The 21,394-nt window shown below is 44.6% G+C and overlaps 1 protein-coding gene across 1 annotated transcript in view; it reads left to right on the forward strand.

Moving 5' to 3' along the window:
- Positions 1-21,394, forward strand: part of cpa6 (carboxypeptidase A6) — a 136,866-nt gene that overhangs the window by 60,493 nt on the left and 54,979 nt on the right. Inside the window, exons 6-7 of the mRNA XM_078541231.1 lie at positions 495-605; positions 946-1,036. Of these exons, the coding sequence (XP_078397357.1) occupies positions 495-605; positions 946-1,036 (202 nt within the window). The remainder of the gene's footprint in view (positions 1-494; positions 606-945; positions 1,037-21,394) is intronic.

Consider the following 21,394-nt stretch of genomic DNA (forward strand, 5'->3'; position numbering starts at 1 on the left):
CATGAGATGTAGATCTGATTGAGATTATCAGGACAAGTTGAGCAGAATTCTTGGGCTATCCAGGTAATCATCCCAGAAACATGCTGCCAGTTCTGTGATTTTATGGAGGCAGGCATAAAACATTTCTGTCTGTGAAATTATCATCAAAACATTGTAGATTAGTTGTTGCGAGCGTGGCTGCCGTTCCCAGCTGAAAAGCACCTATTCCTTGTTCCTCTTATCACAACTTTTGTTAGCGTAATGTTATAAGCCTTCAATCTAGCCTCAAGAATAAAGTAGTTTAAATTATCCTTGTTTTCACAGATGTTCTTGACTTTACAATTGAATGGTATATAAAATACATAGTTTTATATGGGAATAGCCATAGTAAAGTAAGTCATTCTGTGATAATATATATAAATGTATACTTCATACACAGTGCAAGCTTACAGTTACAAATTACATCAGATTTTATAAAATGCATCTGAGTGGTTTAATTTTTTTTTCTGTGTAAGGCTGTGCAAACATACCGTAATGACCCTGCAATGCGACGACTTCTAAAACAACTGTATTTCTACATCATGCCTGTTTTTAATGTAGATGGATACCATTATAGCTGGACAACCGTAAGTGAATCATGTTTTGTTTAAAGCAAGTCTTCCAAAGATTAGTTCCAATTCTAGTTGTTGTCCTTTTTCTAAGCAAACAGTTTGAACTCATACAGGTCTACGACTTCATAAATTAATTAATAAATTCAAAGAACTAGTAAACTTTATTTTTTTTTTAGCCACATAATTACGTAAAGAAAATTTGGGCAGAGCTGTAGCACAAAGCGATCACATGGCTCTGTATAGTCAAGTGACATATTATTTTATCAGTCATTACAATTAAAGTGGAGAAGTTCTTTAGAAATTTGAACTTTGATCATTTTAATTTGAAATGTGAATAATTTTGCTTCATGTTTAGGATCGTTTCTGGAGAAAGACACGTTCTAATAATACCAATTTCAATTGTCATGGAGTTGATGCCAACCGTAATTGGAAGGTCAAGTGGTGTGGTAAGTTCAAACATTGAATTCTATTCATTCCTGTTCTGTCTTAATAAATGTTATGAGATAAGAATTCCACTAATTACTATGACATACATATTAATAGTTTCATGCTAGAATAGATCATTGGTCCATGCAACTTACTTATCCATTGCCCACACACTATCCAGATGCATTTACATAGACATAACATTGGATATACAGCACAAAAACAGGCCATTCAGCCCAACCAGCCCATGTGTGTTTTTGCTCCACTAAAGCCTCCTCCCATCTTTTCTCATCTAAATCTATTACTGTAACCTGTTAGGAAATAGAGATAGTTTAAATAAGTTATATTGGTATTTGTGGGTGTTAGGAATGAGTTTTAGCTTTAATGTTTAAGTTTGATTTGTATTTCTTGTGTTAAGGAAAGGTCAAGTTGGGTTTGTTTCACTTTAAAAAGTGCCTGCATTTCTAATGAGAGTTTATGACTTTAAGAGAAGTTAAGCAAATACGAGTAGAAAAACTGGGCTGTTGCTTAGCAACAAGGGTCCAGAGAGGCAGGTCAGTCCCACTGACACACACACAAGAAACTAGAAACAGTAGTTTTTGAGTTCAGTTTTGAAGACAGCTGCCAGGCAGAAGCAGCCTATAAGGGGCAGATAGCCAGTTCCAAGCTAAAGTTGGTTGAAAGTAGCTGCCAGGGAGAGACTGGAGCTAAAGGGACAGATAGCCAGTCCCAAGCTAAAGAAGAAAGTCCCCAGGAATTCAGGGAATGGAACAGGAGAAAGTCCCAAGCAGACCTTCTAGTCAAAGGAAGGACTGGAACCTGGGAAAGGTCCTGTTAAGTGAATTTAAGAGTGAGGGGCAGAGAAAGGCTCCAAGCTTAAAGCTCCAAGCTGCAGGAGCCAGAGTCAAAGCGATATAAAGGCTTGTGCGAAGTCAGAAGGTCCAAAGAGGCAACTGAAGGTCTGTAACTCTTTGCTATGGATATGTGAAGCAGTGGTGTGCTGTTGACAGCTGAGTCCATGAGAGAGAGTGCATGGAAGAAAGCTTGAATGGATGTGGCAATCCAGGAGAGATGAACACGGGAAGGAGAGTTCAACACCCTAGAAGTGAACCCTCATGGAAGGCTTCTAAGAGAAAGCATTGGTTTGGGAGAAGATTCCAAGGCAAGTTCTTGGAAAGTGGAGATTGGAAACCCTCATGTGAAAGGCGGAGTTCAGTGAGACTGGTTGGCTCATGGTGCAACAAGCATCTGGGGGTAATTGAGGAGAAATCCATAACATCTGTCTGGGGTAGCACCTGTCACTTGGTTTCAGAGTGTGGTATGTCTGCCCATAGGTTGGCAATTGGTTTACTTACTGCGTACTTATTGTGAACATTAGAATCTTAGATAGCTTTTGTAATTTGTGTTAACCTTACAAATCTCTATATATCTCTGAAGGTATAGTTGTGGGTGAATGAGTATTGTAGTATGGTTTATCTCTTCTTGTTTAATAAATACTTTATGCTTTTGTTGAAAGTTCATTAGCTAACTCCAGGGACTCTGTTCAGTCGACCCTCTCCATGTATCTAAGCAAACAAATAAAAGTTAGGATCTTTCAGACTGGGTTCCACCCTGGGATCAGGTTTGTCCAGTGGTAACCTCAGCTGGGGATCATAACATAACCCTCGATTTTCCCCTCAAATGCAGCTATACTATTCACCTCAACCACTCCCTGTGGTAGTGAGTCCCACATTCTCATCATTTTGAAGTTTCTTCTGAACCTTCTATTGGGTTTCTTGGTGACTGTCTTATATTGATGGCCTCTATTCTTGCTCTTCCCCACAAGAGAAAACATTTTCTCTCTATCCACTCTATCAAAACCTTTCAGCGTTTTAAATACCTCTATTAGGTCACCTCAGATTTCTTTCTGCAAGAGAAAGGAGATCCAGCCTGTCAATCATTTCATGGTACATATACCCGTGCATTTCCAGTATCATCTTTGTAAATCTTCTCTGCACCTTCTCCAGTGCCCCTCAATCCTTTTTATAAGATGACAAAAAGAATTACTTGCAGTACTCTGTGTGGTCGAACCAAGGCTCAGTACAGGTTCAGCATAACTTGCCTGCTTTTCAATTCTAACCCTCTGGAAATAAAGCCTAGTGCTAAGTTTCTAAGTTTAATAACCATGAATGGTATTTGTTGAGAAGAGTCCCTTGTTGAAACCATCACAGTTTCTTGTTCTACTACTCTTGTCCGTGGTCCATTATAAATAGTTATCACCCTATTAATAAAAGACATGATGAACTTTCAATTCTTTCATCTTTTGTTTGATCCCACAGGTCCTTGTTCTTGAATTGCATATACAACAGAAAAAAACTTACCAACTCCAATATCCTTATAATCTTAAAAACATGTATCAAACCAAACCTCAGCCTTTCTTCGAGAAAGAAATGTCCCAAGTGAACTATCATCATTTTATAACTCTGTTCCTTAGGTTCCAATATTTAAGGGGAGGTGGGGGTTGGGGGTGGGTGGTGGGGAGGGGAAATTACACAGCTTTGCATTCAGGAAACCCAGAAGAAGGAGTTTCCCTTGGCTCCTGCCGAATTTAAAGACAGGACCACATTAATATATTATTCTCTGTTCCTGGCCACAGCCAGCCAGGTTAATAGGTTGGCTGGCTATAGGACAGATAGGCCATCGACACCAGGTGGGAAACCAGGGTTACAAGGGAAATCGAAAGTTTGAGGGCATGGTGGGTGGGGGGAAGAGAACAATGGCGGGAGATTGGAAAAATCCGGGGGAGGTCAGAAGCCACGGCTGGTGATGACAGAGGAGGGATGAAGGGAGCAGAGAGACAAGATGTTTTTTTTATTCATTTACAGGATGTGGACTTCGCTGGTGAGGCCAGCATTTATTGTCCATCACTACTTGCCCTTGAGAAGGTAGTGGTAAGCTGCCTTCTTGAACTGCTACAATCTCTGTGGTGAAGGTACACCCACAGTAGTTAGTGGGGGAGTTCCAGGATTTTGACCCAGCAACAGTGAAGGAACCATGATAGATTTCCAAGTCAGGACGGTGAGTGACTTTCAGGGGAACTTCCAGGTGGTGGTGTTCCCATGTATCTGCTGCTCTTGTCCTTCTAGATGGTAGCTGTCGTGGGTTTGGAAGGTGCTGCCTAAGGATCCTTGGTGAGATTCTACAATGCATCTTGCAGATGGTACACATTGCTGCCACTGTGCTTCAGTAGTGGAGGGAGTGAATGTTTGTGAATGTGGTGCCAAACAAGTGGGCTGCTTTGCCCTGGACAGTGTCAAGCTTCTTGAATGTTGTTGGAGTTGCACTCATCCAGGCAAGTGGAGAGTATTCCATCACATTCCTGACTTGTGCCTTGTAGATTGTGGACAGGCTTTGGGGAGTCAGCAGGTGAGTTAATTGCTGCAGGATTCTTAGCCTCTGACCTGCTCTTGTAGGCACAGTATTTTTATGGCACAGTATTTTTATGGCTATTCCAGTTCAGTTTCTGTTCAATGGTAACTCCCAGGATGTTGATAATGGGGAATTGAGTGATCCCATTGAATGTCAATGGACCATGGTTAGATTCTCTTGTTAGAGATGGTTATTGCCCGGCACTTGTGTGGCGCAAATGTTACTTGCCACTTGTCAGCACAAGCTTGGATATTGTCCAGGTCGTGCTGCATTTGGACATGGACTGCTTCAATATCTGAGGAGTCGTGAATGGTGCTGAACATTGTGCAATCATCAGCGAACATCCCCATTTCTGACATTATGATAAAAGAAAGGTCATTGATGAAGCAACTGAGGATTGTTGGGCCTAGCCCACTACCTGAGGAACACATGCAGTGATGTCCTGGAACTGAGATGATTGACCTCCAACAGCCACACCATATTCCCTTATGTTAGGTATGACTCCAACCAGCGGAGAGTTTCCCCCTGATTCCCATTGACTCCAGTTTTGCTCGGGTTACTTGATGCTACACTCGATGTCAAGCGCAGTCACTGCCACCTTACCTCTGGAGTACAGCTCTTTTGTCCATGTTTGAACTAAGGCTGTAATGAGGTCAGAATCTGAGTGACCCTTGTGGAACCCAAACTGAGCATCAGTGAGCCGGTTATTGTTAAGCAAACGCTGCTTGATGGCACTGTAGATGACCCTTTCCATCACTTTACTGATGATCGAGAGTAGACTGATGGGGCAATAACTGGCCAGGTTGGATTTGTCCTGCTTTTTGTATACAGGACATACCTAAGCAATTTTCCTCATTGGCTAGTAGATACCAGTGTTGTAGCTTTACAGGGACAGCTTGGCTCGAGGCACGGCAAGTTCTGGAGCACAAGTCTTCAGGACTATTGCCGGAATATTGTCAGGACCCATAGCTTTTGCAATTTACAGTGCATTCAGCCACTTCTTGATATCACGTGGAGTGAATTGAATTACCTGAAGACTGGCATCTGTCTTACTGGGCTCCTCTGGAGGAGGCTGAGATGGATCATCCACTCAGCACTTCTGGCTGAAGACTGTTGCAAATGCTTCAGCCTTATCTTTTGCACTGATGTGCTGGGCTCCCCATGGTTGAGAATGGGGATATTTGTGGAGCCTTCTCCTCCAGTGATTTGTTTAATTGTCCACCACCATTCACGACTGGATGTGGCAGGACTGCAGAGCTTACATCTGATCCATTGGTTGTGGAATTGCTTAGTTCTGTCTATCACTTGTTGCTTATGCTGTTTGGTATGCAAGTAGTCCTGCGTTGCAGCTTCACCAAGTTGACACATTTTTAGGTATGCCTGGTGCTGCTCCTGGCATGCCCTCCTGCACTCTTCATTGAACCAGGGTTGATCCCCTAGCTTGCTGGTAATGGTACAGTAGGGAATATGCTGGCCATAAGGTTACAGATCATGGTTGAGTACAATTCTGTTGCTGCTGATGGCCCACAGGGCTTCATGGCTGCCCAGTCGAGAGTTGCTAGATCTGTTTGAAACCTATCCCATTTAGCACAGTGATAGTGCCACACAACACAACGGACGATATCCTCAATGTGAAGACAGGTCTTCGTCTCCACAATGACTGACTGTGCAATGGTCACTCCTACTGATACTGTCATGGACAAATGCATCTGTGGCCAGCAGGTTGGTGAGAATGAGGCCCAGTATGTTTTTCTCTTTTGTTGGTTCCCTCAACACCTGCTGCAGACCCAGACAAGCAACTATGTCCTTTAGGACCCGGCCCGCTTGGTCTATGGTGCTGCTACTGAGCCATTCTTGGTGGACATTGAAGTCCCTCACCCAGAGAACATTCTGTGCCCTTGTCACCCTTAGTGCTTCCTCTAAGTGATGTTCAAGATGGAGGAGCACTGATTCATCATCTAGGGAGGGGGAGGGGGGGGGTGCGGTGCAGTACAGTACATGGTAATCAGCAGGAGGTTTCCTTGCCCATGCTTGACCTGATGTCATGAGACTTCATGGGGGCGGAGTCAATGTTGAGGGATCCGACGGCAACTCCCTTCTGACTGTATACAACTGTGCCACCATCTCTGCTGAGCCTGTGCTACCAGTGGGACAGGACATACCCAGGGATGGTGATGATGGGGTCTGGGACATGATCTGTAAGGTATGATTCTGTGAGTATGACTGTGCCAGGCTGTTGCTTGACTAGACTGTGAGACAAATCTCCCAATTTTGGCACAAGCCTCCATGTGTTTGTAAGCAGGTTCAAAAGAGCTCGGTTTGCTGTTGTCGTTTCCAGTGCAAATGGTGGGCCATCTAGTTTCATTCCTTTTATTCACTTTTTAGCGGTTTGTTACAACTGAGTGGATGACTTGTGTGGGCCATTTAAGAGTTTAAGAGTTAACCACATTACTCCGGCTCTGGAGTCACATAAACCAGACCAGGTGAGGACGGCAAATTTCCTTTTTCTAAAGGGCATTAATAAACCAGTTGAGTTTTTACAACAATGGTTTTATGGGCACCATTAGACTTTAATTACAGATTTTTATTGAGTTCAAATTCCACCATCTGCCGTAGCAGTATCTGTGGAGAGAAAAACAGAGTTAATGTTTCGGGTCCTTATGACTCTTCTTCAGAGCTCGAAACATTAAATCTGTTTTTCTCTCCACAGATGCTGTTAGACCTACTGAGTTTTTCCAGCATTGCCTGTTTTTGTTTCAGATTTCCAGCATCTGCAGTATTTTGCTTTTATCTTAGTTTTCAGGAGAAATAGTTGTTGATGGAAGGGTGGCGGTGGAGATCAAATCACTATGGTGGGGGAACAACAGGAGAGGAAATAGGTTAGGTTGATGGGCCAGATGGAAAAGTTTCTGCTCCTCCTTGCCTACAAACAATGCTGGAAAGGCACATACCTGCTGGGTGAAGCAGTCCTCGCCCCCCCTTCAGCTGCTGGAACCCAGTTGAACAGTGTTAAATTTAAAATGGAGGTAAAATCTGAGATGTACAGCCTCATTAAAATATTTAAATGAACAATATGGCTCTGAGGCGCAGAATGGCTGCTGTCCCCGTTCCTCCTTTGTTAAAACCCGAAGTGGGAGGATTGAGTTCTGGTTTGAGACTTCTAACATCCCACCTGAATGAAACTCACTCTTTTGGGGTGTTAAAATTGCCCCCTGAATTTCTGGAATTACTCTAATATCCCTCCTGTGCTTCTCTGCAACAACTTGATCTTTTTAAAATAGGAGATTATCCTCTCTCACAAATCCAGTTCTAATTTTCAATTTACCATTCTTGACTTATATATTGCTATACATACCACCATCCTGTTCAGCCTTCTAACTGCCTGTGAACACTACATATATTACGAACATACGAACAAGGAACATGAGTAGGCCTTTCGGCCCCTCCAGCTTGCTCTGCCATTTAATAAGATCCTGGCTGATCTGTTAATAATCTCAAATCTACATCCCACCTACCCCCAATAACCTATCACCCCTTGCTTACCAAGAATCGATCCACTTCTGCCTTCAAAATATTCAAAGATTCTGCTTCCACCACCTTTTCAAAGAGAGTTCCAAAGACTTACGACCCTCTGAGAGAAAAAGTTTCGCTTCATCTCCGTTTTACATGGGCGACCCCTTATTTTTAAACAGTGACACCTAGTTCTAGATTCTCCCACAAGAGGAAGCATCCACTCCACATCCACCCTATCAAGACTCCTCAGGATCTTATATGTTTCAATCAAATTGCCTCTTACTCTTCTAAACTCCAAACATGCCTAGCCTGTCCAACCTTTCCTCATAAGAAAACCTGCCCATTCCAGGTATTAGTTTGGTAAACCTTCTCTGAACTCCTTCCAATGCATTTACATCCCTCCTTAAATAAGGTGACCAATACTGCACACGCTGCTCCGAATGTGGTCTCACTAGTGCTCTGTATAACTTAAGCATAACCTCCCTACTTTTGTATTCAGTTCCTCTCGCAATAAATGATAACATGGTATTAGCTTTCCTAATTATTTGCTGTACCTGCATACTAGCCTCCTGTGATTCATGCACACCCAGATCCTTCTGCATCTCAAAGCTCTGTAATCTCTCACCATTTGGATAATATGCTTCCCTTTTGTGCTTCCTGCCAAAATTGACAATTTAACATTTTCCCACATTATACACCATTTGCCAAATCTTTGTCCACTCACAACCTATCTATACCTTTTTGTAGCCTCCTTACGTCCTCTTCACAACTTAGTTTCCTACCTATCTTCGTGTCATCAGCAAATTTGGCAACTATCCCACCCATCCCTTCATCCAAGTCATTTCTATAAATTATAAACAGTTGAGGTCTCAGCACTGATCCCTGTGGCACACCACTCGTTACATCTTGCCAACCTGAAAAAGACCCATTTATGCCTACACTCTGCTTCCTGTTAGCCAGCCAATTTTCTATCCGTGCCAATATGTTACACCCTATACCATGAGATTTTATTTTCCGCAATAACCTTTAATGCGCCACTTTATCAAATGCCTTCTGGAAATCTAAGTTCAGTACATCCACCGGTTCCCCTTTATCCACAGCACATGTTACTTCCTCAAAGAACTCCATTATGTTGGTTAAACAGGATTTCCCTTTCACAAAACCATGTTGACTCTGCCTATCCAAGTGCCCTGCTATAGCTTCTTTAATAATAGCTTCTAATATTTTCCCTATGACTGATGTTAAGCTAACTGGCCTGTAGTTTCCTGCTTTCTGTCCCCCTCCCTTTTTGAATAATGGTGTTACATTTGCTATCTCCTAATCTAATGGGACCCTCCCTGAATCTAGGGAATTTTGGAAAATTAAAACCAATGATTAACTATCTCACTAGCCACTTCTTTTAAGATCCTAGGATGAAGTCCATCAGGACCCGGGCACTTTTCTGCCCATTGCTCCAACAATTTACTCAGTACCACTTTTCTGGTGATTGTAATTTTCCTGAGTTCCTCCCTCCCTTCCATTTCCTGATTTATAGCTGCTTCAGGGATGCCACTTGTATCCTCTATAATGAGGACTGATGCAAAATTCAATTTCAATTCATCTGCTATTTCCTTGTTTTCTATTATCAACTCTCCAGATTCACTTTCTCTAGAACCAGTGCTCATTTTGTTACCTGGTTTCTTTTAAAAATATTTATTGAAACTTTTACTTTCTGTTTTTATATTTCTGGCTACCTTTCTCTAGTACTCTAATTTTTCCCTCCTTATTAATCTTTTAGTCAGCCTTTACTGTTCCTTATATTCTGCCCAATCTTCAGGCCTTCCGCCTATATTTGCACAATTATATACTTTTTCTTTAAGTTTGATTCTTTCTTTAACCTTTCTAGTTAACCATGGATGGTATGTCCTTCCCTTGAACTTTTTCTTACTTGTTGGAATGTGTCTATTCTGTGTACTTTGAAATACCCCCTTAAATGTTTGCCATTGCATCTCTATTGACTTATCCCTTAACCTAATTTGTCAATTCACTTTAGCCAGCTCTGCTTTCATGACCTCATAATTGCCCTTATTTAAGTTTAAAAACATTGTCTCAGACCCACTCTTCTCTCCCTCAAACTGAATGTAAAATTCAATCATATTATGGTTGTTGCTACCTCAGGGCACCTTCACCCTGAGGTCATTAATTAATCCCATCTTGTTGCACAATACCAGGTCTAGAATATCTACCAAATCTTTAGACTTTTCTGCTATTGTGAAGCATTAGCATATTACCATTTTGTGGGCATTGATAATCATCATTAGACACCTTGGGCATGATGATTCCTCCAATAAACTTTAAACAGTAACAATCCCTGCTCCGACCCATGTGGCACAACACTAAATGGCTGCCACCCAGTCATATCCCCATGTACTACTACTCACCGTTGTTTATCAACTTACCACTTACTAATTCAGTCATGCCTTACCTCCTGTCCCATGGGCTAGAGCCTTTTATAGTTGGTTATGTGTAACAGTGTCAAATATCTTCCTAACGTCTATTGGTTGAACTCAGTGTGATCATTCACAACACCATGGTTGCCACTCTTTGTCATTAATATTAAGAGCAGCAATGATATAATGCAGTGTTACTTTGTGTGTACCCTAAAGGTGATCCCACTGCGACTATTAAACTAACCAGCGAGTACAAATTTTAGTTTAACAGCATCGTGCAATATTATTAATTTGACAAGAAAATATCCCATTAGTTATTTATAACACTCCAGACGTTAACACTGATTTTAGTGACTGCCTCATTAGCATATCCTGTACATTGCACCATATGTACACAATGAGAGTAAATTGAAATTTGGGGGAAAGACTCAATATTTGCAACCCAAATTGCAAGAAAACCTCTCAGGCTTTGTTTTATATATTTTGGTTACCTGTTCTGTATAGAAAAGAAAGACCCTCTCCATGTTGCAGCTTGCTTTGTTTCATTGCTAGAGAGTTGTAGAAGGGAAAGAGGGAGGGAAGGAAAGAGGGGACGATCCTATTCACTTGCTCCTGCCTAAGCTCCTTCCTCCCTCCTCTGACACATTGACACAGCACTCACTCACCTCGCTCAAGATAACTCAGTATCCCTAGACACAAAGATCCAATACCCTGGGAGTGGCTCCTGCTGCGATGTGGATGACAGCCGGGTCTGGCCTGGCATGAGCCTGAGCTCCCTTGGGCCTGCTCTGGCCTCATTACCAGCGGAGACTCCCTGCTGTTCTTTCATTGCCTGCTTCTTCTTGGCCTCCTGAAAGATGTCATCACAAGTCGTTCAGTGCAGCTGAAAGGCTCCTGCATGGTGGCCTTAACCTTTTAGGCCCATGAATTTGATGCTGCTGAAAACCCCAGTGATGTATAATAGGTGTGCAAGGAATTATGTCAACAGAAACACCATTATGCAAACATGCCCTAGGGCTGGTTCATCAAGAATATTAGTTCTATTTTAATGCATTTTTAAGTTCAAAAACGCAATTATTTATCTGATTCCCTTGAAACCATAATCAGACAGGTTTCCATTAAAACCTTAAACCAGACTAGTTTCAGTTCCAGCTGTTTTAATCACCTTCTCCCCAAAAAATACCTGCAAAATCGGAGAGCCAAAGAAACCTTTGCTGCTTTGTCACTCATCCCTGCACACATTTCCATATTAACCTTTTTCCACTTCTAGTTTGTCATGGCCAACGTGATTGTAGGCAGAGGCTTTATCCCAACCCTCCCTCTCCCTCTTTCTACACCCACCCCACTCTCCCTTTGCCTTACCATCTCTAAATGTACATTCTCCTTTTCTGATTGCCCTTGTTTTCTTTTATTCCCATGAGTTGAATTGATAAATCCTGGAGTAATTGATTTTAAATAAAGAAATAATTTATCGTCACTGAAGGTTATTAGAAGAATTTTGGAGGCCACTGCACAAGTGGGAGAAGCAGGATCTGTTATTGGAGGAGAGCTCTATCTTTCCCCCGACTGCTGGTCATCCAATCACTGCTCTGCTGTCAGTTAGACCTTTGTGCAGCTTTGTGGTTGACTGGCTTTAAAAAATTGGAACCATGAAACCGCCCGAAGATCAAGCTGACAGTAGAGCAGCAACTCAGTGAAACTGACCTGAAAGACCAACTTTGAAAAAATTGGAACTATCAGGCTGATAGTTCCAATTTTTTTAATAAGCCGGCCTCAAGCTGGACTAACTCCCTTTACAACACCCTAAGCCTCTGGGCTCAAGTGTTTTGTACTAGCTGCACCCCACTCTCCTGGGCCCTGTCCCAGGAGGACAGCGGAAACACTTTAGGAATGTCCTCAAAGCATCCCTGAAGAGGTCAAATATCCCCGCCAACTCAAGCAGTCCCTTGCTTGTGACCGATCAAAATGGAGAAGGTTCATTCAGGAAGGCACCAAACACACCAAAATACTTCATGAACACACAGAGGCGAAATCGAGGAGTTGGAGAGAGCGCACAGACCTCCAAATAACTCATTTACCTTACCCTCCAAGCAACACCTGCCTTGCATTTGGTAGAGTCTGTTACCAGCCATCTCAGAACCCATCCAACCAGAATAGAAACAAATCATCCTCAATGTCAAGGGACATATTTCTAATCTAGATTTAATTAACCTGAACTAGTCCTTAGTTAACTGCCTAATCTTGCAGAATCATGGAATCTCTCTCAGTACTGAATGCCTATTCAAGCTAGAATCCTATCTCTTTTCAGTAAAAACTCAGTCTGTCAATGTCTCACTTAATTGGCGCCTCACAACTCAAGAAATGAGAACTGAACAAGCTTGAACAGATATAGTGGAAAGCTGCTTTAACCATTCGCCATCGGATTTAGGTGCACCAAATAAAGTCTTACCAAGTTCTGACTGTATCTGCAAAAACTGCTCACAACGATAGCTGCCTTTTCTGTACTGCAAACCATGTTCTTAAACCCCTTGTCCCTAACTCCTTGTCCCTAACTCCTCCATCCTCACCTCCAAAGACAAGTTTGAGGAGTTAATCAAAGACCCCTAGCAAAATTGAAGTCAAGGGGAATCAGGGGGAAAACACTTCCACAGGTTGGAGTCATACATAACACAAAGAAAGATGTTTGTGGTTTTTAGAGGTCAATGATCTCAGCCCTAGGACATCATTGTAGGAGTACCTCAGGATAGTGTCTTAGGCCCAGTCATTTTTTGGCTTTTTTGTTTATTCATCCTTGGGATGTGGGCTTCGCTGGCTGGGCCAGCATTTATTGCCCATCCCCAGTTGCCCTTGAGAAGGTGGTGGTGAGCTGCCTTCTTGAACTGCTGCAGTCCACATGGTGCAGGTACACCTACAGTGCTGTTAGGAAGGGAGTTCCAGGATTTTGACATAGCGACAGTGAAGGAACGGCGATATATTTCCAAGTCAGGATCGTGAGTGACTTGGAGGGGAACTTCCAGGTGGTGGTGTTCCCATGCGTCTGCTGCCCTTGTCCTTCTAGATGGTAGTGGTCATGGGTTTGGAAGGTGCTGTCAAAGGAGCATTGATGAATTCCTGCAGTGCATCTTGTAGCTGGTACACACTGCTGCTACTGTCCATTGGTAGTGGACGGAGTGAATGTTTGTGGATGTGGTGCCAATCAAGTGGGCTTCTTTGTTCTGGATGATGTCAAGTTTCTTGAGTGTTGTGGGAGCTGCAGTCATCCAGGCAAGTGGGGATTATTCCATCACACTCCTGACTTGTGCCTTGTAGATGGTGGACAGGCTTTGGAGAGTCAGGAGTTGAGTTACTCGTCGCACTATTCCTAGCCTCTGACCTGCTCTTGTAGCCACAGTATTTATATGACTAGACCAGTTCAGTTTCTGGTCAATGATAACCCCCAGCATGTTGATAATGGGGGATTCAGTGATGGTAATGCCATTGAATATCAAGGGGCAATGGTCGGATTCTCTCTTGTTGGAGATTATCATTGCCTGACACTTGTGTGGCGCGAATGTTACTTGCCACTTGCCAGCCCAAACCTGGACATTGTCCAGGTCTCGCTGCATTTGGACATGGACGCTTCAGTATCTGAGGAGTCACGAATGGTGCTGAACAGTGTGCAATCATCAGCGAACATCCCCACTTCTGACCTTATGATGGAAGGAAGGGAAACTATAGAAGAGAAACTAAGTCAGTCTGGAAGGCAGAGCAAATATAGACCTGTTAAGGCATAAGGGAATCATGCAAGGCTGGATTGCATCTATTTTAACGCAAAGAGTCTTACAAGTAAGGCAGATGAATTGAGGGTGTTGATTAACACATGGGAATATGATATTGTTGCTATCACAGAGACATGGTTGAGGGAAGGGCAGGACTGGCAGCTCAATATTCCAGGGTATAGAATCTTCAGGTGTGACGGGGGGAGGGGGGGATGTAAAAGAGGAGGGGGCATTGCGCTGTTGATTAAGGAGTCAATTACTGCAGTCAGGAGGGATGGTATCTTAGAAAGTTCCTCAAATAAGGCCATATGGGTAGGACTTAAAAAAAAAAAGCAGGCAATCACTTTGCTGGGCGTCCAAACAGTCAGGGGGAGATAGAGGAGCAGATATGCAGGCAAATCTCAGAGAAGTGTAAAAGTAAAAGGGTAATAATAGTAGGGGATTTCAACTTCCCCAATATTAACTGGGATAGTCTTTGTGTGAAAGGCTCAAAGTGGGTGGAATTCTTTAAGTGCATTCAGGAAAACTTTTTGAGCCAGCAAGTAGAAAGTCCTACAAGAGAAGGTATGGTACTGGACCTAATCTTAGTAAATGAAGCCGGGCAAGTGGTAGAAGTGTCAGTGGGGGAGCATTTTGGGGATAGTGACCATAACTCTGTAAGATTTAAGGTAGTTATGGAAAAGGACAAAGATGGACCAGAAATAAAGATCCTGAATTGGGGAGAGACTGATTTCAATATGATAAGACAGGACCTGGGCAAAGTGGACTGGGAGAGCTACTTGTAGGAAAGCCTACATCAGACCAGTGGGAGTCATTCAAAAAGGAAATAGTGAGAGTTCAGGGCCAACATGTTCCTGTAAAGGTGAAGGGTAGGACCAACAAGTCCAGGGAACCCTGGATGTCAAGGGATATAGAGGATTGGATAAGGGAAAAAAAGGAGGCTTATGGCAGATACAGAGGGCTGAAAACAGTGGAAGCCCTAGAGGAGTGTAGAAAGTGTAGGGGGGTACTTAAAAAAGTAAATAGGAGACCGAGAAGTAAATCGGAGAGCGAAGAGGGGGCATGAGAAAACACCAGCGGGCAACATAAAGGAAAATCCCAAGGCATTTTATAAATATATTAAGGGCTAGAGGATAACCAGGGAAAGAGTAGGACCCATTAGGGACCAAAGTGGCAATCTGTGCGTGGAGGCGGAGGACATAGGTGAGGTTTTAAATGATTACTTTTCATCTGTGTCCACTATGGAGAAGGACAATGTGGGTATAGAAATCAGGGAGGGGAGCTGTGATATATTTGAACAAATTAGCATTGAAAGGGAGGAGGTATTAGCGGTTTTAGCGGGGTTAAAAGTAGATAAATCCCCAGGCCCAGATGAGATGTATCCTAGGCTGCTATATGAGGCAAGGGAAGAGATTGCAGGGGCTCTGACACTAATTTTCAAATCCACTTTGGCCACAGGAGAGGTGCCAAAGGACTGGAGGACAGCGAATGTGGTACCATTATTCAAAAAGGGTAGTCGGGATAAACCAGCTAATTACAGGCCAGTGAGTCTAACATCAGTGGTAAGGAAACTATTGGAAAAAATGCTGAGACAGGATTAATCCCCACTTGGAGAGGCAGGGATTAATCAGTGATAGTCAGCATGGCTTTGTCAGGGGGGATCATGTCTAACAAATTTGATTTAATTTTCCGAGGAGGTGACTAATTGTGTAGATGAGGGTAGTGCAGTTGATGTCGTCTGCATGGATTTCAGTAATGCTTTTGACAGGATCCTACATGGGAGAATGGTCAAGAAGGTAAGAGCCCATGGGATCCAGGGCAATTTGGCAAATTGTATCCAAAATTGGCTTAGTGGCAGGAGGCAGAGGGTGATAGTCGAAGGTTGTTTTTGCAATTGGAAGCCTGTGACGAGTGGTGTCCTGTAGAGATCTGTGCTGGGACTATTGCTGTTTGTAGTGTGCATTAATGATTTTTACGTGAATACAGGAGGTATGATCATTAAGTTCGCAGATGACACTGACAATTTGTGGCGTCGTAAATAGTGAGGAGGAAAACCTTAGATTACAGGATGATATAGATGGGCAGAGCAGTGGCAAATAGAATTTAATCCTGAGAAGTGTGAGGTGATGCATTTGGGAGGACTAATTTGGCAAGGGAATACACAAAGGACCTTAGGAAGTACAGAGGATCAGAGGGACCTTGGTGTACATGTCCGTAGATCCCTGATGGCAGCTGCACAGGTAGATAAAGTGGTTAAGAAGGCAAATGGGATACTTGCCTTTGTTAGCCGAGGCATAGAGTATAAGAGCAGGGAGGTTATGTTGGAGCTGTATAAAATGCTAGTTAGGCTACATCTGGAGTACTATGTGCAGTTCTGGTCACCACACTATAGGAAGGATGTGATTGCACTGGAGAGGATGCAGAGGAGATTCACCAGGATGTTGCCTGGGCTGGAGTGTTTCACCTATGAAGAGAGACTGGATAGGCTAGGGTTGTTTTCCTTAGGACAGAGAAGGCTGAGGGGGGACCTGATAGAGGTATACAAAATTATGAGGGGCATAGATAGGAAGAAACTTTTCCCCTTAGCGGAGGTGGCAATAACCAGGGGGCATAGATTTAAGATGAGGGGCAGGAGGTTTAGAGGGGATTTGAGGAAAAATGTTTACACCCAGAGCAGTTGGAATCTGGAACACACTGCCCGAGGGGGTGGTAGAGGCAGGAATGCTTACAACATTTAAGAAGTATTTAGATGAGCATTTGAAACACCATAGCATACAGGCCAGGTGCTGGAAAATGGGATTAGAATAGATAGGTGATTGATGGCCAACATGGATACAATGGGCTGAAGGGCCTGTTTCTGTGCTGTATAACTCTATGACTCTATAAGTGCCAGGCATGACCATCTCCAATAAGAGAGGATTTAACCATCTTCATTTGAAGTTCAGTAGAACTTCTATTGCTGAATCTCCCATCATCAATGTCCATTGACCAGAAATTTAACTGGACCAGCCATCTAAATACTGTGGTTGCAAGAGCAGGTCAGAAGCTAGGAATTCTACGGTGAGTAATTCACCTTCTGACTCCCCAAAGCCTGTCCACCATCTACAAGGCACAAGTCAGAAGTGTGACGGAATACTCTCCAATTGCCTGGATGACTGCAGCTCCAACAATACTCAAGAAGTTCAACATGATCCAGGACAAAACAGCCCACTTGATCAACTCCCAATACACCACTTCAAGCATTCACTCCCTCCACTACTAATGCACAGTGGCAGCAGTGTGTACCATTCACAAAATGCACTGCAAGCACCTTCAACAGCAACTTCCAAACCAGGGACTTCTACCATCTCTAATGGTACTCACTATGTGGCCAAGGGTTGCTTCTAGCCCTCGTTTGTCTTTCTTGCGGCCCACTTGTCACTTTTCTCTTGCTCGGCGACTCTCTCTCTTACCACCTCCCTCCTACTCATTTCCTTTCTGCCAGTCGCTGGCCCTCCCACCTTGGTCAAAAAGTTGGAACTCCCTTAATACCATTGTGAGTGTACCTACACCAGATGGACTAGAGTGGTTCAAGGGGTTGTTCACTACCTTCACAAGGGCAACTGAGGATGGGCGACAAATGCTGGGCTTGCCAGCAATGCTCACATTCCAGGAGTGAATTGATGAAAATGCCTTCTCCATGCTCATCATGTCCATGAGACCCACATCCTGCTCTCTCGACCCTAGCCCACAAAATGCTGACAAGCCAACCTCCCTTCTGGTTCCTATGTTAGCTGATACTGTCCCCCTCTCCGCCACCCTCTCTTCTCAAAAGTCCTTGAAGGTTTTCTTGCCTCATAATCTCCATGCTTAAATCCCTCCAATTAGGTTTCTACCCCTGCCACAATGCCAAAACAGTCATTCATCTGTACCAGTATTCAAAATCTCAACGTAGTTTCCACATGACATCCAGCTCTAGCTCAACACCTCTTGGTTTGACCCCTCTACCCTCTCCAATTTGATGTCAGATATTTGTCTGACATCCAGTTCTGGATGAGAATATATTGCCCATAATTAAAAATTGGGAAACCATTGTCTTTGGTCCCACATCTCAGTTCCCTAGCCACCAACTCCATCCCTCTCCCTGGCTGCTGTCTGAAGCTGACCTGCCCTCGCTCCCGATTTAACTCTACCTTGATTTAAAATTCTCATATTTGCTTTCAAATCCTTCCGTTGTCTTGCCCCTCCCTATCTCAGTAACTTCCTCCAGCCTCACAACCCTCCATGATACCTGCACTCTTCTAATCCTGGCATCTTGAGCATCCCCAATTTTAATCTCTCCGACATTGACTGTGCCTCCAGCTTATTGAGTTCTAAACTTTGCAATTCCCTCCCTAAATCTCTTCACCTCTCTACCTCACCTTCCTCCTTAAAGTCATTTCTTAAAACCTAACTCTTTGGCCAAGCTTTTGGTCATCTGCCGATGTATCTTTCTTTTGTAGCCCCCACACCTGTCATATTTTGTTTTATAATGCCTTTATGAAGCCCCATGGGAGGTCTTATTATGTTAAAGGAGCTATATAAATAGTTGTTGTTGAATGCACATGCACACCGAGATGCTGTGAGCATTAGCTGGCCTGCCATGCAATCTCCTGCCACTGTTAAGGAACACTGAGGTCAATGTCAGAGACTTGGGCCTGGTGTGCGATACCTACCTGGGTACTTACCCTAGTATTGTCTCACTGTTAATTTCTGGTTTAGGTCTGTGATTAACAGCAAAGCCCCCTTCCCCAACCCCTCTTATTCACTATAATAAAACTCATCATAATTTAAAAACCTCTATTAATTCTCCTTTTAGCCTTCTTTGCTCCCCTGAATTACTTCTAGGGCAGAATTTTCTGTTAGATGTGCAGGGAGCGGGACCCGCGTGCTGACACGTAAAATGACACACGGTGACATCGGGCGAGCGTTCTGACGTCACGGCGCGCCATCGTGATATTTCGGTGGGCGGGCGTGCGACGATCTCCGTTGTGCACTCGCCATTAATGAACGGCCCCTTGAGGCTCCAATTGACGGGGATTTTGTGGTGCCCGTTGATCTTCGGCTTGTCGCATGGGTGCAACAGGCAGGCGGGTAGCAGAAATTTGAATGAACCTCATCCACGAGTGGGAGAAGAGGGCTCAGTTGGGTCGTTATTCTACAAATTTAAAACTTCTTGTGCAAAAGTTACTGAAACTTGCCTGTGTGAGCTGGAAAAATTCAAAATGCATATCAGCTGTTTGGACTGGACTCAACCTTCAGGTCAGCACTTTGCAGTGAGGATTTGTTTTGGGGCCTGTAGGTTTCAGGAAGCCTCCCTGAACCTGGAAATGGGAGGTGATCTCTCCACTGGAGGCACCTCCTCTGAGGAGGAAGGGAAGGCAAGAAGGGGGAGGAGGCCAGGAGTGCACATTCAGCCTCCAGGGGAGCTACCTTTGGGAGGACAGGCGCAGACATAAGGGGTGCAGGTCCAAGAGGTAGTCCAAGGCAGAAGGGGCTGCAGAAGATGCCATTATCCTGTTGATAGGGTATACAGGCGGTGAAGCAGCTACCTCAATATGTCTGAGGTGCAATGCTGAAGGAGGCTCCGTTTGTCAAGGGAGGCAGTCAACACTATCTGTCAGATGATTGGGCCTGAGATCTCAGGTAAACGTGTGGGTGGACACCCCATGCCCATGGCTCTAAAGGTCACAGCTGCCCTCAACTTCTATGCCTCCGGCTCTTTCCGGGGGTCGGCGGGTGATCCTTGCGGTGTCTCCCAATCACTTGTGTCAAGCAGGTCACAAATGCTCTGTTCAGGCATTCATTGACCTTCATCCACTACTGCTGGGACGAGGCCAGCCAGACACAACGAGCCAGAGTCTTTGCGGCGATTGTTGGCTTCCCCGCGTCCAGGGTGCAATAGACTGTACACATGTGGCCATCAAGGTGCCAGCAGGTGAGCCCGGTGCCTTCGTCAACAGGAAGGGCTTCCACTCCATGAACGTGCAGATAGTGTGTGATCACAGGATGCAGATTCTGCGAGTCTATACAAGGTACCCAGGCATCTCCCATGATGCCTCCATCCTCAGACACTCCCAGGTTCTGGGACTCTTCAGTGCTGCAGCCCAGCTGGATGGATGGCTGCTGGGTGACAAGGGCTACCCCCTCAGAAGGTGGCTGATGACGCCTCTCCTCCATCCAAGAACAGAAGCTGAGCAGCGGTACAATAGAAGTCACGACCCCACAAGGGCTGTGGCAGAGAGAACCATCATTCTTCTCAAAATGCGCTTCCGATGCCTGGACCATTCCAGGGGCGCACCCCAGTACCCCCCAGATCGAGTGTCCCTGATAGTGGTTGCATGCTGCGCTCTCCACAATCTTGCGCTGTAAAGGGGGAACGCTGTGGACAAAGATGATGTAGATGGAGCGGCTGCGGCTGAACACGATGAGTCCAGCAGTGAGTCCGAGGATGAGCATGCACAGGGAAATGCTGAGGGGGCAGACGCTGACCCAGGACTACTCCAGGGAGGCAGGGACACCCGGGATGCTCTAATCCAAGGAACTTTCAGCTAGCACAGCACATATGGGCTCCAAAACAAGCCTGGGCTGCAGCCTCAATACTGGAGACATTAGTGCCAAATCCGTCAGGATAGGAGCATTGACGATGGGCTCAGTCAATAAATGTCAATGACACACAAATCACTCATAGCATCTCAGGAATCCATCCACCTGGCCAAGAAAAGAGGCACCCCCAGCCATGTTTTACGATCTTAATTTAATGCTTTCAGAAAAGTCTCTTAACATAACACAAATAAAATAGTGTCACACTGCAAACACAATCAGAAGGAACTCATAATGGGGCCAACAAGAAACCACCAGTGATGAACCCAGGGTGTGCCTAAGGTGCCTTAATTTTACGTTTGCAGGTGCTACATCTTTGTGGTGCCCCTTCGCTGGCACTGGCATCTGAGACAGCCTGCTCACTCTACTGTCCAGTTGGCCTCGATGACCTTGGCAGACATCCTCTGGCCCATGGAGCCTGTGCTTGTCCCGCCTGGGAGGGGGCTGCCAGCTCCGCAGCTGGCATCTCCCCAGACGTCGCAGCCTCATTGGGTGCCGTGGTCACTGACAGAGGAGCGGAGGAGCTGCCAGCCTCATCCGGAGTGCTCTAAGAGGCACCCACAGAGACGACAGGCAGCTGCTCCGCCGCGTGAGGTCCGTTTGGCGCTCCCTGCTCACTGTAGATGGATGGGCACCGAGGTGGGAGACC

Source organism: Cetorhinus maximus, chromosome 4, assembly GCF_964194155.1.
Source record: "Cetorhinus maximus chromosome 4, sCetMax3.hap1.1, whole genome shotgun sequence".
Classification (NCBI taxonomy): Eukaryota; Metazoa; Chordata; class Chondrichthyes; order Lamniformes; family Cetorhinidae; genus Cetorhinus; species Cetorhinus maximus.